The sequence below is a fragment of the Elephas maximus genome, chromosome 3 (genome assembly GCF_024166365.1).
Source record: "Elephas maximus indicus isolate mEleMax1 chromosome 3, mEleMax1 primary haplotype, whole genome shotgun sequence".
Taxonomy (NCBI): domain Eukaryota; kingdom Metazoa; phylum Chordata; class Mammalia; order Proboscidea; family Elephantidae; genus Elephas; species Elephas maximus.
Window position 1 is genome coordinate 134,304,741 of NC_064821.1, and position 18,535 is coordinate 134,323,275.

Here is an 18,535-nt window from a genome sequence, read left to right on the forward strand (position 1 = left end):
TCTTGCAAAATGACCCCCAAAACATCAGTTAATGGTCCTTAGCTGAAAAGTTGAACATAACACTTGACATTCTTTGTAAGAAAATAAGTTAATTAAAATAATTTAACAAAATACTCAATGTGTACTTTCTTATAGACGTTGATGGTATTTATTGAAGGATTTTCCCTGCCTAGATTTGGTGTGGCCACATGCAGAAAGAATAGGGGAGAAGGGAAGGGCCAAGGAGAAAGGAGGAAGAAAAGAGAAGGAAAACCTGGGAGTGAGTTGGAGGGGTTGGGGGGTGGAGAGCAGCACAGCAGAGGTCAGGGGAGAAGAGGAAGAGCCCTGGGGCTAGGGTCATACTTAATTCAAATTCTACTCTTCACCAGTAAATTTAAAATAGTTGACCCTTGAGATAGCTCAAGTATGAAAAAAATATATATATGAAGTGATCCTAAATTCTCAAGTCCTCATCATTACTATTTGTTGAATGACCTCTATGTACTGGCCCCTGTGATCTCCTTCACAATTTTTAAGAAAGTGGGAAACTTCTTTTGGAGACAAGGTAGTTAATAGAGATGTGGTCTGAATTTTATACTGGGTAGATGTTACAGGACATTGCCTTCTAAAAAACAGTAGTATTCCATATAGTATGATAAAAATAAATTTATTTGGGGGAAGCAATCATATTTCTTTGCTTGACAAGGCCAAATCCTCACCACAGAGAAGTTCAATTGTTAAAATGGGTGACCACTGTTACAATACACTTCCACATGTTACTTGTGTTCAGCCACCAACTGGCACGGGTGGTGGGGTGTCCAGATAAGTCAGTTGTCTGTTCATCCACTGACTAAGTCAACAGTTGCTTCATATCACGCTGAAGAAGAAAAGGCACAGGAAAACAGGCCAAGAAATGTCCACTGCTAGAGGATTTTTAGTCTCTAATTCAGTATAGCACCCAACTTCATTTCTGTGCAGACCATGAATTAACAACAAGTCTTCTAACCCAACAATTGCTTTCAAAATAAACCCTTATTTGACAATGAACATACATCTTTAAACACTTGGCTTTAAAACACCCCTGTTTTGTATACTCTGGAATGTGATTTTCTTTTTAAATCCAACATTGTTATATCATAAACTAAAAGACAATTGGAAAATTTCATTATCATTGTTCTATTGCACTAACGCCCAGTAGTAGCCTGTGGTCTATGTTTCACCAATCAAGTTTTTAAAAAGTCACTTTGGAACTTTGGTTGGGGTCAGCTAGCTGACAGTCACTCTTCTTTCCCACTCCACAATGAAATAGGTCAGTATTTTTGGAAGTGCTGGTGCAAACTCTTTGGGGCCCCCTTTGCATTGTCACTGGATAAGGATGGCTGAAATTTGATTGCCTTTAGCAGATGAATTTTAGTTAAATAGTATCAAGTGGTCATCACTTCTTTTTCTGTAACAGACGAGGGAGGAAGAAAAAAGAGAACAATGATTTAAAAATCTTTGAGTGAGAAGAGGAATAATCTATATACTGGATACACAGAGATTATAACCCCCCACCCCCAAAACTAAACCCATTGTTGTCGAGTTGATTCTAACTCATAGTGACCCAATAGTATAGAATAGAACTGCCTCATTAGGTTTCTAATGAGTGGCTGGTGGATTCAAACTGCTGACCTTTTGGTTAGCAGCTGAGCCACCAGGGCTCCACATATTGATTACAGACATGCTAAATCAATTTAGGAGTCTCTGGGTGGCACAAATGGTCAAACACTTGACTACTAGCCAGAAGGATGGCAGTTCAAATCCACCCAGATGTGCCTCAGAAGACAGGCCTAGCAATCCGCATCTGAAAGGTCACAGCCTTGAAAACCCTACAGAGCACTTCCACTCTGCACACATAGGGCCTCCATGAGTAGGCATCGACTTGATGGCACCCAACAACAACAAAAGTGTAACTTATATTTCAAAATCTTTGAGGAGGAATAGGAATATTTCATATACTAGACACATTAAATTATAGACATGCTAAGTATGATTTAAAGCAGGATAAAACATTAAGAAGAGCAATTTACATTATTTTAGGTTTGAGTACATGCTTTTGGAAACAATCTTTGAGAAGTTGTCTCTCTCTTAGGAACCTTCATCCCCATTATCTGACAAAGACATATCAGTAGCTGAAGCAGCAGATTTCCCCCTTCACTACAGCAGAGAGGGGGGAACGTTGGCTCTACATCTATTCAACCAAGCAGCTCTGTCCAAAGAACCACATCACTTTAGAACTAGAAGAGATTTCGGAGGTCATCTGGTTCACTCCGATAATGCCAGAGGATCCAAGAGGTCTAGGGGAGGTCATGGGACACACTGGATTGGTACCAAAAAACAAAACAACCGAACCTGTTGCTGTCGAGTTGATTCCAACTCATAGTGACCCTACAGGACAGAGCAGAACTGCCCCCATAGAGTTTCCAAAGAGCAGCTGATGGATTCCAACTGCCAGCCTTTTGGTCAGATGCCAAGCTCTTAACTACTGTGCCACCAGGGCTCCAACATTGGATTTATAGCAGGGTCCTAAACAAAAACCCAGGTGTTCTGATGATCAGTCCAGAGACTCTTTGAACAATTTAGAGGAGGCTCAATTTGTGGTGGTTCCTGGGCTGCTTTGTAGAAAAAGCGACCAGGTCCATGCTCTGCAAGAGGCAGAGCTCTTATAGACTGGTGCTGTCTACCACGGGCACTGCGGAGGGAGCGCAGACACCAATATCTGCAGTACCCTTTTTCACCATGTTGCTGCAGTGAGGTCTTTCTCCAGGATTTACCCTTCATTGATGGCCTTCCTCAATTTTATTCCTTTCAGTTCCCTGCCTTTAAACATATGCAGGGCACTTCACTTTTGATGGAGTCAAAACCATCACTTGTTCTCGAGGCCCAGTTACAACCCATTTCTGTCTGCCAGGCCCGATGACCATCATTTACTGTCTGCAGGGTCCCCCAGGATCCCCTGGGATCGAGGGTTTGCTCTGATAGCTCTATCAAAACTGCTGTAATTGACTTCACTCATGACCATCATCTGGTCAAACGTGGTAACAGCCACTTCTGTTTTTACTTTTTGATATCCTCTTTTTTCAAAACTTTCAATATCCTAGTTCTTCAGTTGATTTTCCTGGTGACTCTCTCGTTCCCTTTAGTTCTTTCATTCCTCATTATGAGCAGAGCTTATTTCTCATCATACATCTCATCAACCTTTAGGACAGGTATCTGCTGATGTTGCTCCCTTCTTCCTCACCACTCAGACCCAATCTTGTCAAAAACTCTTGTATTCTACCTCTTACATCTTTCTCTCATTCCATATGGCTTCACAGGAAAATACTTAACTTCCTGGGGCTTTTTGTGGTACAAACCAAGGTCCAAAAATCAAACACCAAAGGCCGAACAGTTACTTTTCAGAATTCACAAGTACATTTCCCAGTGAGTGCTTTTTTCTTTATAGTTAATCACATAATCGAATCTCAACTTTGAGAGGCTTGTTGAAGTGGTGGAAACGGTTGCCACTTAAAAAAAAAAAAAGAAAAAAAAACAGACCCATTGCTGTTGAGTTGATTCTGTGACTCATAGCAACCCTATAGAACAGAGTAGAACTGCCCCATAGGGTTTCCAAGGAGTGCCTGGTAGATTTGAACTGCCGACCCTTTGCTTAGCAGCCATAGCTCTTAACCACTATGCCACCAAGGTTTCTTGGTTGTCCGTTACTCAAGGAAAACTCCAGAAAGCAAGCCAGGGTTGGGTAGTGGAGGGGTGTGCTGGTAAAGGGAATGAAGTAGCCCAATGACTAAAGCTTTCATATTCATTGCGAGCCTAGATAAGACCTCCCCCTCCTCATACTGCCAATGTGAGGTAACTCTTAAGAGGCAGCTGCCTATTAAGAAAATTAATTTCTGTCTATCCCAGCTTCTGTGGCAGCACTATAATGTTATGAGAGGATGAAATTGATTTTAGAAAAAAAGCAACTCTTCTTAGGAGCCTCATTTCATATTTACCAGACATTCTTTGGAAATGCTTAATCATGTCATTTAAAATCTCATGATGCAGTATGAATTAATTAACAAAAAAATACACCCTACCATTTCAAGTAGCAATTATGTTCTCCCATCTCCCTTCAGGAATTTGGTTTAGAGAATCCTTCTCAGAAAACATGGGGTGAGGATAACTTTTAGTTTAGCACTACCCACCCCTGACTTCAGAAGAAAATAAGCATGGATACATGCAAGAAAATGGTCCTTGTCTGACCCCCAGTCTAGACCTCAAACCACTATGTGGTGAGCTTTGTCCACTGAGGTCTAGGCCATTTTCATACGTGTTCTGATGAACAGCAGAAAGTGCAGCTGTTGAATAAAGAGTTTCTGATGGTATTTCTAACCAAGGACACATACAGCTTCTTCTTCTCAAGCTCAGGAAAGGTTATTTGTACCACATGTTGTGACAAGGGAAAATGCCTTTGAAATTCTCAGAGCTCCACCTCTAAACATAAGAGCTTTGAGATCTTTTACTCTGACCACTTAAGAGTTCACCTTCTTGGCTTCAGGGACATTATTCATGCCTTCTTATAACAGTGTCATAATATCACCAAAAGATTTCATCCATGTCATGTAACTATACACCATATTTTATAAGAAATGATCCATTTCTAAAGCCAATTTCAGTGGGAGTAAAGAAATGAAAGATTATTTCCCACAATAAGCTGATTTCTGAGTGCAGTGATAAAGTTGGAATGACTCTTTCTTAAGGAGGCAGAGCATCGCATCGCATCTCAGGACCATGGAGACCTGATTAAACACAATACTGACCTCCTTAGACAGCAGAAGTGGGACAGGAAGGCTGAGGGCTCTTTCTGATACGCCTCTTTGCTACTACACTCCTTCAGGAATTTCTGAAGATCCGTTTCAGGAAGCCCATTCTGTTGGTATTTCTTTCAAAAAAAAAAAAAGTACACGATATTGTTACTTAGAGAGCATGAAAAATTGCTTCCTTTGTCAACAAACAAACCCACCTTTGCTGAAATAAAACTCTCCCACATTGCTAGCCTAGATCCAAGAACTGATATTACCATGATAAATCAACCTGTCAGTCCCAGAACACCAAGCCAGAGCCACCGTGGGAACAGAGAACAATCCAAAGGAAAACTCCTGAAAGAAAGCCAGGGTGGTTTAGGCGAGCGGTGTGCTAATAAGGGGAATGAAGGAAGTGGTCAAAAGTCTAAAGTTTTCTTATTCATTGTAAGCCCAGGTAAGACCTCCCACCTCCCCACACTGCCAATATAGAATCTGCCTGGGAAGGAATCCTTATATCCTCAACTTTTATAGAAGTTGGTCACTTAGTGGGGCAGAAGGCAGAGAGTTCTTCCAAGTAGACACATAGACTATGAGACCCCCTCCCCATATACTCAGTGAAGTCATCCCTCTCAACACCGAAGCCTGGCCCACTCACAGGGATACTGCCGTGTCAAAGACACAAGCCTACACAAGAGCATGCCGTTCTTCTCCCTCATCAAGCCTTGCTGCTGGAGCCAACCATCATGTGAACACTAATCTCTCCCCATACACAAAGTGCTCAGGAGTTTTTCCAATAAGACCAGCTTTCTTCTCAGTTAAATCTATGGAGGGTTTAAGCAGAGGGCAGCACCCAAAGGCACTGTCATGGTACCCCTTGCTGTTCAGACACTATACATGAAACAGGGTTTTCCAAGCACCACCATCTGCTTTGAAGGTGCCACCATCAAGAAAGCAGAGCTTCTTTCAAGCTACTAATCAGTTTAATGGGCTCAGCCTAAAAGGATATAGAACCTATCAGGTAGCTTAGCAAGGTAGGGAGTGAAACAACTAAAAAGATATAAGGCCATATGTGAGTGACCAAGTCATTCAGTATATGCCAAAAAAATAAACCCATTTTTGTTGAGTTGATTCCAACCCATAGCAACCCTATAGGACAGAATAGAACTGCCCAATTGGGTTTCCAAGGATGTAATCTTTGTGGAAACAGGCTGCCACATCTTGCTCCTGTGGAGTGGCTGGAAGATTCAAAATGCCGACCTTTCAGTTAGTAGCTGAGTGCTTAACCACTGCACCATCAGGGCTCCTTCATCCAGTAAACAGGTGTGTCAAAATGTGGAGAGTTGTCAAGGTGGTGGTCACCCCTTATCATTAAGAGCTGCTACTCAAAACCTAAGTTCCAGGTAGGCCCACAGGAAAGTCTGTCTGTCAGTGCTGAGACCTGCAGCCCAGCTACTCGATTTACCAAACTCAGCCCATCCTTACCCATTTCCTTTCTTTTTCCCACCACACCTCCAAACCCTGATCTGGGGTTATATGGACAATGACCGAAATGCATATTTAAAAGTTAATCTCTAGCACCTAGCAAGCTTCTATTATACAAAATCTCAAAACCTTCAGTGAAAAAATGTATTTTCCTGTGTTACAACCTATACAGAATTTGCAGTAGTGTTTTGGCAGCAAATATTGATAATTATTTACCTTGATGGTGTCATAAGAATCTGTAATAAGTGCAATAAAAAGGCTGAGAATCATATATATAAAAAGGCTGATGAAAGAATATAAATACAGGCGGCTGAACAGCCACACCAAGACGCTCTTTTGCTGGATTTGGGCAAAAGTTGCAAACATGTCATCACCATTGACGAGAGAAAACAGACACTCAGCAACTGTGCCTAGATCTTCAAACTGTAGGGCAGAAACAAAAGTTAGTCTGAGACATATTTATATCACGCCAAAAAGCAGAGAACTACCCAGTTAGCTTGTTCCATGGAAGTTATTACTATTGTTACTACCACAAGAGTAACTCATTTAAGACATCTAAAATACCACAAGAAGTAGGAACACATTATTCAAAAAAATACCCCTGCACAGTCTCAAAGATCATCTCTCAGCAATTCCTTCAGTATTTTCCTATGTACTTAATATATCTTTGGTCATATTGTCTTAACCATTTTGGATTATTTTTCTACTTACCATAAGCATCTTCTCATGTCATTCACACTCAGAGATGATTTAATAGTTGTGTAATAGACCATTTCTTGCAAATGACAGATTTAATTATTTCTCTGTCACTGGACATCCCAGTAATGTTTGCTAATATAAGGAACAACGTAATGAACATCTCTAAGTATAATGCTTTTTCCTTCTATTATTGGGTCTAAGGCTATTAACATTTTTAAGGCTACATTCTGCCACTCTGCTTTCTGAAAGAACTGAAGAAGCTCTGTACTACAACCAGCAATATATGAAAGTGCAGTATATGAAATTATGGACGAGCTGAGGCTAATGTCAAATACTACTGGAATCCGTAGCCGGCTAGCCATATTTCCTAGGTATAAGTGGTTGAACAACTCTACTGCCACATCCACTGAAAACAAACAGTAGGTGCTTAATAAACTATTGTCCCTGGGGGCCAGAGGGCTAAAACACTAGAGTAATGTGAAAAGTTTCTATCTAAAGAGCAATAAGACCTAAGAGATAAAAGAAAATGGAGTTTTCAGAAAAAACAGGTGAAGTGAGTGACTGCAGAGTTTTGAACAAAATCTTGCTCTTAGGGATGGGAATCTGTACTTCCATTAAGTCAGTGTGGCTTTGGGGGTACTCGACCCTTTGTTGAATGCCTGTGGGACCTCTTCACTTGGCAGTTGTGCTAGCACTTCACATGCCACAAAGTAAAACATCCCTCCAGCCAAACCCAGACTTTCCTTCTAAATTTCCCTTATTCTGTCAGTGATTCCAATTTCCTACTAAGGAAATATCTTACACCAAAATAGCCAAGTACTTAAAAGTGTGTGTTGAATCAATTGATTTTCTCTTCTCTTTAATCTTTTAAGACCTGCCTGTTCTTATGACATGTTTCTCTGATCCACTCTGCCTACTCCACTCTGATGGCAACACTTAAATCTGGATTATTATAATTGCCTGCAAGGAAGCCTTCTTCATTCCAACCTCTTCACCCTTGTGTCCAAGATGGAGCAAAATCTAAACTTTATAGAACGTGGCTTTCAGGTCATTTCTCTTGCTCAAGAACATACAAAGCCTGGACTCAAAGTACAGAACAAAACAAACAAACACAAAAAAAACCCAAACCTGCTGCAGCTGAGTGGATTCTGACTCATAATGACCCTATAGTACAGAGCAGAACTGCTGCACATGGTTTCCAAGGTTGTAACCTTTACAAGAGCGGATCACCAGGTCTTTTCTCCCGCAGAGCAGCTAGTGGGTTTGAACCACCAACTTTTTGGTTAGCAGCTGAATGATTAACCACTGCTCCACCAGGGCGGAATAAGTTTCTCCCTCATGTGGCTTCATTCCACCTAGTCATCAACATTAACACCTGTGCGTCTCTCCTTCCAGAATGCGGGCCTCATTTCTACATCTTTTCCTCATAGGACTTATTCTCTGTACTGATTATGTTCTTCTTCCTCCTTTGTGTGTCTACATCAAGTCAACATTCAAGGGCTATTTCGAATTCTACTTCGTGTACAGAACCACAGAACAAACTACTAGATGGTCTTCTGTTCTATGCACACTCCTCCATATCCCAACATCATGTTTGGTAAAGTAGCAAGCCAACGACAGTGAGGGAAACCCTCACAGGAGACTGACACTATAGCTGCAACAATGGACTCAAACACACTAACAATCGTGAGGATGGTGCAGGACCTGGCAATATCTCACTCTGCTAACAGGGGTGCCGTGAGTCAGAGTTGACTTAACAGCAACAACATACTCCAACTAGGCAGCAAACACTATGTATTTCACTCCCTGCCCTGTGGTTGAACAGGGTGGGATAACTTTGGTGGCCAAGGGAGGGGGTATACAAGTGAATCAAAAGTAAGTGTCACACCCACACCTTTACTGCATCCAGAACAACACTGAGCAACTGGACTAAAGTCACTCTCGATAGAGGCCTGGAGGGAATACCCGGGTGAGCAAATCACTTAACGATATGCAGATTATTTAATAGTAAGAAAGGCACTGCAAGAGTAAATATTTTCTATCCCTTCCAGTCGCCTTAAGGCAATGAAGTTAAAGCTGGTTTCTATGGACGCCAATTACAACTCTGGTGGCGCCATTAATAATTCACATTTCTCCTAATTTCTTTCAGAATCTGGTCATTTTTTTTTTCTTAGTTTCAATAATTCCTAACAGTCTGTGCTTCAAGTTTCAGAACTGCAAATAGTCAGAACACAGCAAATTAGTCCTTAGTTTCCTGTGCAGTTACTTAGTATCAGTCTAGACAAAACACCTCTCACCATTAATTTCACCATGAATTACATCCACTATACCACCCTTTCCTCTATGCATGTGAGAATTATTTTAACACACATAAAGCTGAAGTTAGGAATCAATGAGTGAAATGACTGGTGCAGACCATGTCATTCTGTGCCACAAGAAATGGCTGTGAACCAGTCATCAGTAGCCAAATTCCATAGTAGAAGTGAGCTTAAGAAATACCTAAAAGGGAAATAATGCCCTAGTGTGCTTCCGGCCTAGAAGAACTGCATTTATAGGGAGTTGCTTCCATCCCTATGAGATCATAAGCCCCTGGAATGCAGGTAATGCTGTCTCCGTTTCTTGTTCATCCAACAAACTTGTTGGGCACCTACCGTGTTCCATGCACCATGCTGGACACTGGGACAGCAAAGGAGAACAAGTCACACTCCTTATCCTCTATGAATTTAGTCTTAAAGAACTTGGCAATGCTTGGTGCACAATAGACATTTAATAAACATTAAATGGATATTTCCATAAACAGTCCCCATAGGTTCTATGGAACCATAGTGAGAACCCAAACATTCGTTTCGCAAGCGATGATAATTTTGTTATGGAGCCAGCAAGAGCCTTCATTTGAATAAAAACATATCCTGGAATGCCTTATGTCAGAGAATGATGTAAAAATTTGCTTCAAGAGCTGGTGTTAAGCATCTCATGCAACACTCAGGTAAGATGTTTTGACTGGCTAGTAGCTTTTTTGAAAAAGAGAGTTACTTGGATAAAATCAGAGGTCTTGGAGGCATGGAGCTGTAATGCAGGTTCTGCATCACCATGGCATCATCAAAGTCCAACAAGTGTTCAATGCCTTGGTCTACTTATTTGTAAAATGGGAACAACGCAAGACTACAATATACTCCTCACGGTAGTGAAGTCTTCTGGAAACATAAAAGTTGCATTAGAGTAATGTTTAATAATTCAAGATGAGGTCTGGAAGAACATCAACAGTCTCTAGCCCTCTGTGCCCAGACATTTTGAAAGGGCCCTGTGCCAAAGTCCATTAGTGCTGGAAACGAACTCTGACAGGACACCTTTTGTATCGTTATTCCCTTACTGTTGAGCCATGGAAATTGGATATCTAATAGGAAAACAAGAAGCTAAAAAGTTGTGGGACTCCTGCTGCCAATCAAACAGGGGTAAAATTATAGTTTTCCTGATACTTCCTCTTTAGAGTTTTCTTGTTTTGTTTTGGTTTTTTAAAGAAAAAGTTAACCTCCACACTCAAGGCTGCTGTGATTCTAAAACTTCTAGAAAATGCTTGCTGTAGTACTCAGATTGTCAAGCCTGAAGGTAACACTTAAGGCCCCCTGGGTCAACAGATACTGGCAGAACCTGAAAATTCTGACAGTTTGGATTAAATCTGGGGGGTGAGGGGGGTGGTCAGGGGCACTGGGAAAGTAAAAATTTCTAACTTCAGATTCAAATAAGGAGCAACAGGGAGAAGAGAAGCACGAAATTCCGGAACCAAACTTTCTCCCATTACTGACTAGTGCATTCACTGAATTTCTAAGTCAAGTATACTTTCCCCAACATATCAGCCTAGCTAGGGATGAGAGATAGATGCTACAAACAGACCTGCTGGGCAACTGTATAGAGATATCCCTTGTCCTTCTACTTCTCCAAGGGCATAAATGGGATGCTAACATTAAACGACAGACATAAGACTAGAGTTTAGGGTCCAATATGGTAGCCACTAGAAACCCTGGTGGTGTAGTGGTTAAGTGCTACAGCTGCTAACCAAAGGGCTGGCAGTTCAAATCCACCAGGTGCTCCTTGGAAACTCTATGAGGCAGTTCTACCCCGTCCTATAGGTTCACTATGAGTTGGAATCGACTCGGTTGGCAATGGGTTTGGTTTGGTTTTTGGTTTAGCCACGCGCAGATATTGAGCACCTTAAATGTGGCTAGTCTGAACTGAGATGCGCTGTAATTGCAAAATACACAGCATATTTCAAACATTTAATACAAAAAGAAAAAGAATGTAAAATATACCAATATTTAATATTGATTACATGCTGAAATAACCTATATTGGTTTAAAGAAAATGTATTATTAAAATTCATTTTTATTTGTTTCTTTTTTTTTATTTCTTTAATGTGTCTACTAGAAACTTTTAAAGAACAAGCATAGTTCTCATCTGTAACTCATTGAGGTACGATGGATCACTTTTATATGGCCTTTCTTGCCACGGTCTTATAACTCCCACCAAATGACGGGTGAGGCTATACAAACAAAAGCTGTGACCCACCAAGGGGATTGGGCAGCTTGCTAATAATGCAAATAAGGTACATGGCATCCTTGTAGGGACCATTCAAATAAGGTGTATGGAACCCTAACAAGGGGACTGGTCAGTTTTGCCATCCCACTAGGTTCAAAGTGAGCCATCCCAAGGGTGAACAGGGGGACCTCACCACCACCAAGAAAGAACAGCTAGGAGTGGAGTGAGTCCTTTGGACTTGGGATCCCTATGCTCAGAACCTCCTAGATCCAGAAGACAGAAAGAGAGAGCTGTAACATCAGAGATGACGAGAAGCAGCTGCAGAGAAACAGCAGCCGCAGAGACAGCAGAACCAAGAGACTGGCAGGAGACAGCGCAGTGGACTTTCTGGTCCACAGAGAGAGAAAGGTGAGCACCTTCTGTCAGGAGGCTTGCTGGCAGAGTAGGGTGCCTCCAGGCACTTGTCAGTGGAGCTAGGCTTGCCAGTCCATGGAGCTGGAGAGCTGAGAGCCTTCGGGCTTAGGCTTACTGGCGGAGCGGGGTACCTCTGGGCACTTCTAGGTGGAGCTAAAGAGATTTGTAACACTTGCCCAAGCAGGGCAGAGGCCAGGCCAAGGAGCTGAAGGTCAGAGAGAGACCTGTCTGTGGGCATGGCTAAGAAGAGGCTGCCTTGATGGAAGAACTGTATTCTGAGTCATTTCTGATCCTGAATTATAATCTGTTACTTCCCTAATAAACCCCATAACTCTGAGTACGGTCTGTGAACTCTGTGTGGCCATTGCAACAAATTATTGAACCCAGCAGAGAAGTAGAGAATGTCACGGGATGACTAGTGTCTGAATTGGTAAAAAAGTTAGAGAGAGGTAGTATATCTGACCTCCGCCTCATAGGAATCAGCCTTGAGCAGTTGATCTTGATTCTCCTTCCCCCTTGTGAAGTTAGAGAAGGTCAAAGACCTCTGCCATACCATTTTTTCATTCATATTATATTTTTATTGGACAGCATCAGTTCAGAGTGTCCCAATTTCACCTGGATCTTTGAAAGGGCAGAACTGACATGGAAATGCAGTCAGACTCACAAAGCAAATAAACTTCATTTTCCATGAGGAGATCTCGATATCCGTTTAGAGAAAGAGGACTGATTGTATGGCTCACCTCTCAGAGTTGATCTAGAAGTACCACCCTGTTGCCTGGGTCACACTAAATGCTCATTTGCAATGGTCCATTTTGGATAATGTCAAGAAAAGCTCTGAAGGGGACTGGCTAGAGCCTGTGCACTGAGGTCAGGGAGACCTATGCTTGACTTCCTCCTCTGCCATGTACTAAGCCAAGTGACCCCAGGCAAAGTATTTAACATATTTAGGTAAAACAGGGATAATAATATTTTCCCACAGGGTTATTGTGAGGGTTAGCATAGTAAGACAGGTAAAGAATTTGGGCACCATATCTCGCTAACAGCACTCAAGAATGCTTGCTATTTTAGTAAAATTCAAGTAACGTTATCTGAATGCCTTCTAGAATAATGATGGGGTAGGGGAGGGCAAAGGAGACAGAGCCACTTGTTCCCCAGCTCGGGACAGTGAATTCAAGCCTAGAGCCTCAGGCTCCATATTTTTCCACATGGTGCAACACTGCCCTCTAGTGACAACGATGTGGAGGCGCTTTCAGAGCGTGAACAGAAAACCAGCAAAAAAAACATGAGGCAAGTAAAAAAAAGCTGCAAATTTTCCTAGGCACTGACACAGTAAGTTCTCCAGATCAGAGAGATCATATCAAAGAACAATTTTTACTCATGAGTCACCTTTAAAGCAGTGACTTGGAATTGGAAGAACAATAAGTTTATCAGGACATTATTAATCCAGAGGTTGTCACCTTCATTAACTGCATAGTTTCTCAAATACGAAAAATAGTAACTATTCAAGGACATATTAAACAAGATGCTTAAAGAGGACAAAGCCTGGGTGTGCAGGTTAGTAGGCGTTATTTTGGAAGAACAGCTCAGAAAGTTTGAACTTTGTAGATTGCTTACTCTTTGTGAATCACTTGCAAAATAGATTCGAACACGCAGGTTATGGTAAATCCAATTATTAAGGTCAAAAGTGAAGATCAATTAGATGAAGGGAAAGACAACACAATACAGGCAAGGTCAGCACAACTGGACTAAATCAAAAGCAAAGAAGTTTCCTGAATAAACTAAATGCTTCGAAGTCCAGTGTAGCAGGGATAGGAGTTTGGGGACCATGGTTTCAGGGGACATCTAGGTCAATTGGCATAATAAAATCTATTAAGAAAACATTTTGCATCCCACTTTGAAGTACAGCATTGGGGTCTTAAATGCTAGCACGCGGACATCTAAGATGCATCAATTGGTCTCGACCCACCTGGAGCAAAGGAAAATGAAGAACACCAAAGACACAAGGTAATTATGAGCCCAAGAGACAGAAAGGGCCACATAAACCAGAGACTATGTCAGCCTGAGACCAGAAGAACTAGATGGTGCCTGGTTACAAATGATGACTGTCCTGACAGGGAACACAACAGAGAACCCCTGAGGGAGCAGGAAAGCAGTGGGATGCAGACCCTAAATTCTCCTAAAAAGACCAGACTTAATGGTCTGACTGACACTAAAAGGACCCCGGAGATCATGGTCCCCAGACCTTCTGTTAGCCCAAGACACGAACCATCCCCAAAGCCAACTCTTCAGACAGGGATTGGCCTGGACTACGGGATAGAAAATGATACTGGTGAGGAGTGAGCTTCTCAGATCAAGCAGACACATGAGACTATGTGGGCAGCTCCTGTGTGGATGGGAAATGAGAGCGCAGAGGGTCAGAAGCTGGCCGAATGGATACAAAAATAGAGAGCGGAAAGAAGTAGTGTGCTGTCCCATCAGGGGTAGAGCAACTAGGATTATATAGCAAGGTGTATACAAATTTTTGTATGAGAGACCAACTTGATTTGTAAACTTTCATTTAAAGCACAAGAAAAATTCCAAAAAAAAAAAAAAAAAGTGAAGGCCAAGATGTTATACAAGCTTGGAAGTAATCCTTTGCATCTTTACCTGTTTTTGCCTCATAGAGCCCCTGAGTGAGGCTAACCGTACCCGGGCTGTTGTGGGGATCAAACGTGAGAGAACACAGAAGTACTTAGCACAGTACCTAACACACAGTGTCAGCTGCTATTGTTGCTATTGTTCCAGCTGTCACAGGTGCACAAAAGAAAAATTATAAGATGCAATAACTCCTTTCACTGTTTTGGGTTTGAAAATAAGACCTACCTAGTTTCATCTCCTGACAGTGATTTTACTACCAATCAAATTTATCATTTTTGAACCAGAACATCTGAGCATAACTGTGCTGTCCTTGAGATAATGATTCTGACTGAGGCTCAGTCATTGTTTAGAATTCAGATACTGATCTTTAATAAGGCTCAGAGATGACGCTATAATCAAAACCACCTGTAAAGACAAGACATGTTATCATTCCAATCATGAATCTAGTATGGTGCTTCAGAGCAGAGTCTTTGCCCATCTTTATTCTCCCAATTAACCTGGAAAAAAAAAAAAAAACACCTAATACTTTAAATCAGAAGGATGATTTTCCTCACTTAGTTTTCTTTTTTACTGTAATGAATTCGTGTCCAAATGTTTCTCATTTGGTGATCAGCTGGGTTAACAGAAGACACTTTAAGTCTGTCTCCGACAATTATGAAATGTGCTCTCTGGTCCCTAGCAATTCTTGGTTTAATACCCTGAAGTCCTTTCAACATCCTGAAAAGAAAAGGAAAACCCATGCAAAGATGCGTGTTTACTGACGTGAAGCGTGTGTGCTAGGGAGGGGTGAGAAGCAGGTAAGTGCTGAAAGCCTGTGTTTAAGGGTCCCAAGTGCCTAATTGGCGGAAGAAAGAATGATCACTACACACCTTGTCATGATAAGGGCCTAAGACAATCCAGCCACAGAACGTGTAGCCCAGATATATCATACCAGCACAAGCACAAAACCGAAGAACCTTTGGCAGTGAGGCTCGCATCGTTAAAATGAGCACCTGAAAAAAATCAACAGAATGGGGGACATGAAAAAGAATATTTTAGAGATAGTCTACTAAAAAAAAAAAACTAGACCCCCCAAAATAAATGAGCCCCAGTCCCAGCAGCACTACTCAATACCACATCCTTACATTGTAAGTTTGGAAATAACCCAGGTATCTGATGACTCCAACCCAAACAAACAACGTAGATGTTCCAAGTAAAATGCTGCACAGATCGTAATTCGTGAGATTCTAAGGAATGAAAAGGAAAAAAAAAAAAAAAAGACAGATGAGTAAAATATTCTATTGTACTCAGCTTTATTCAAAGAAGTACTAGTCTGCAGCATCAGTGGTACTAGCTTCACTTCAAACGGATTGGGAAAGAGGAAAGATGGACTGCCCGCATCCCCGTGATGCTAAGGATTTTAAAAACAAAAGAAGGAGAAGGAGAATAAGGAGAAACAAAAAATTCATTTCCTAATGAGTTTCTTGTTTCCATTTAATATTTCATTAGTTGAACCAATTTTCTTTTCAAATAATATCCTGAAATAGACATTGCATCTACCACTGAATTAGGCATTAAAGAATACAAACTAATGATGTTTGTGAAACACCCAACAACAGAATTCAGCTACTTTTGAAAGAAACCTCAAACATAATGTGATACTATAGCTCCTGCTTTCAAAGAATTCTAGGACTAGTTGAGGAGGCAAACACACAAACACCATTCTAATATAATGTGCCGAGGGCAACGAGAGACACAAGCCTAACTGGTTACAGAGGGTTTCTCATGGGTGTGACCCCAGAAGGGGGCTGGGCCCCAATAACATGCTGGGAGACAACACTGCACTGCAACTAAATGGACTGCTGAATGAAGGCAAAGGGCTGAGAACGGCAAGGTGTCTGAGAGGAGCAATATCATTGGGCAACTGAGGACTCAGGGCAGGAGCGGGAGGCAGAGCCAGGCGATGTAGGCTGTGGTTGCCACGCTGAGGGGAGGGCACTTCATCCCATGGTAGGCCCCAGGAGGCATACATTTTAACATTGAGGTAGACGATTCCAGAAAAAATTACTCTGAGGTATACAAGGTTCCCTGAAGGCAGAAAAACCAATTAGAAGGCTAGTGTAGCAGTCCAAGCCAGAGAGGAAGATGGCCTGAAAGAAGCTTGAGGTATTCAGGATAAATAGGGGAGACACGTAGTGGTTAGGAGGTAAAGCTGGGAAGACTTGCTGACTGACTGCATATGTGGAGGGGAGAGTGGCTGGGTGACAGAAAAGTCAAGACTCTGGCTGTTACAAGATAAAGCCAACGAATTTAAACAAAGTGTCGGGCACCTAATAGGCACTAGAATATTCCGTCCCTCACCTCCATCTGGCAAACCAAACAATCCCAGATTGCTGCCGTTGGCTCAGGGCATACATGTTCATTACTCTGGTCACAGTGATTGGCTCTTAGGTTAGCTGCTCCTTTCATAACTTAAAATAAAAAAGCAGGCAAAATAACCGATCTTGTCAAACTTCAGTTACTAGGCTGGTGATGCTGCCAAGTTTCCTGGGGGACTGTTACAGATCAAATCGTGCCCCCCATATGTGTTGAATGCCTGTACCTGTGGATTCACAAGGGTTTTCTTTTGTTATGTTAATGAGGTCATATTATTGTAGGGTAGATCCAAGGCCTATCACTTCTGAATTATAAAAAGACCAGAACAGACACAGAGACACACGTGGGGGAAGACCGATGCCAAGCAAAGGAGCCAAGGAACAGTCAGGACTACCAATGAGAAAGGAATCGACACAGCCAAGATGCTGATTTGGATTTTTAGCCTCTAGGACTGTGAGAAAACAAATTTCTATTCTTTAAAGTCACCCATTTGTGGTATTTGTGTTACAGTGGCAACACTAGGTAACTAGGACAGGGTATTCATGCTCAGCTGCTAACCAAAAGGTGGATAGTTGGAATCCACCCGCCACTCCTTGGAAACCCTGTGGGGCAGTTCTACTCTGCCCAAAAGGGTCGTTATGAGTCCAAATTGACTCGATGGCAATGGGTTTGGACAGTGTATCCGCTTCCTTATTTTTTACCTTCAGGAGGAATTAAGTCAGAGGAGGCTTCAGTTGTGTAGGTGTGAGAAAAGAGAAAACACTAGAACCAAATTCTTCTCCATAAGGATTTCATATCTTAAAATGCCTAAAGTCATCCGGAAGAATATGAAGAACAAAAGAAGATTTAAAACGGGTTGTGCCTCACCTTTGCTTTGATTTCCATTTTTAAGAAGGATCCAACTATTGTCATGAGGTCACTGATGATCACCAGGACGTACCACCCGTTGATGAACTCCCACTGGTCGGTGTTACACACGCGTCGCTTGTACTTCTCCAGGAAGAAATTTAGAAATCTCTACGGCAAGCATTTTAAAAAGCACTCCTTACAAACCACACTGCCTTCAGGAAGAAGACAAGCATGAAACAGTGCTCTTGGCTGTAAAGCGATAGGCCATTCCCGCTTCCAACTCAATATACCCGCTTAGTGGGGATTATAGCACACACTTTCCCCCACCATCCACCCCAGCAATAAGTAAGCACTCAAGTGCCACTGAATTCACTCAAAAGTTAAACAGTTGCCTTATGCGTTAACCCCAGCAGACTCTTGTCATAACAGCTAACACACAGTACATTCCAAATACTTCACATGTATCAACTCATTCGATCTGACAACAACCTTATGAAGTAGGTACTATTAGCCTTATCTTCCAGAGGAGGGAACTGAGGCTCAGAGGTTCAGCCAGGACTCGAATCGTAGCATTCTGGCCCCAGAGTGTGAGATCTTAATCGCGTCCCAGTGCTGACCCCTTCCCTGTGACAGAGCCAGGACTCTGACCTCGGATTCAGAATATCGAGGGGGTTGAGGAGATGGGATAAGAAAGGGGAATATTTAGAAAGTAAATTCAAAAGGTCAAGATTAAGAAAATTAGAATGTTGACTATTCTGTGGTTT

At 41.9% G+C, this 18,535-nt stretch overlaps 1 protein-coding gene across 3 annotated transcripts in view; it reads right to left on the bottom strand.

The window, feature by feature from the left end:
• Positions 1–634: 634 nt before the first annotated feature.
• The window catches only part of MCOLN2 (mucolipin TRP cation channel 2), an 80,436-nt gene continuing 62,535 nt past the window's right edge, over positions 635–18,535 (bottom strand). For 2 of the 3 annotated variants that reach the window (XM_049879661.1, XM_049879663.1), the window contains exons 9-14: positions 17,790–17,939; positions 15,692–15,793; positions 15,437–15,559; positions 6,501–6,707; positions 4,818–4,939; positions 1,433–3,524 (exon numbers count right to left, since the gene is read on the bottom strand). In XM_049879661.1, the coding sequence (XP_049735618.1) occupies positions 3,464–3,524; positions 4,818–4,939; positions 6,501–6,707; positions 15,437–15,559; positions 15,692–15,793; positions 17,790–17,939 (765 nt within the window). In that variant the 3' untranslated portion in view covers positions 1,433–3,463. The other variant, XM_049879662.1, reaches the window with a different exon arrangement.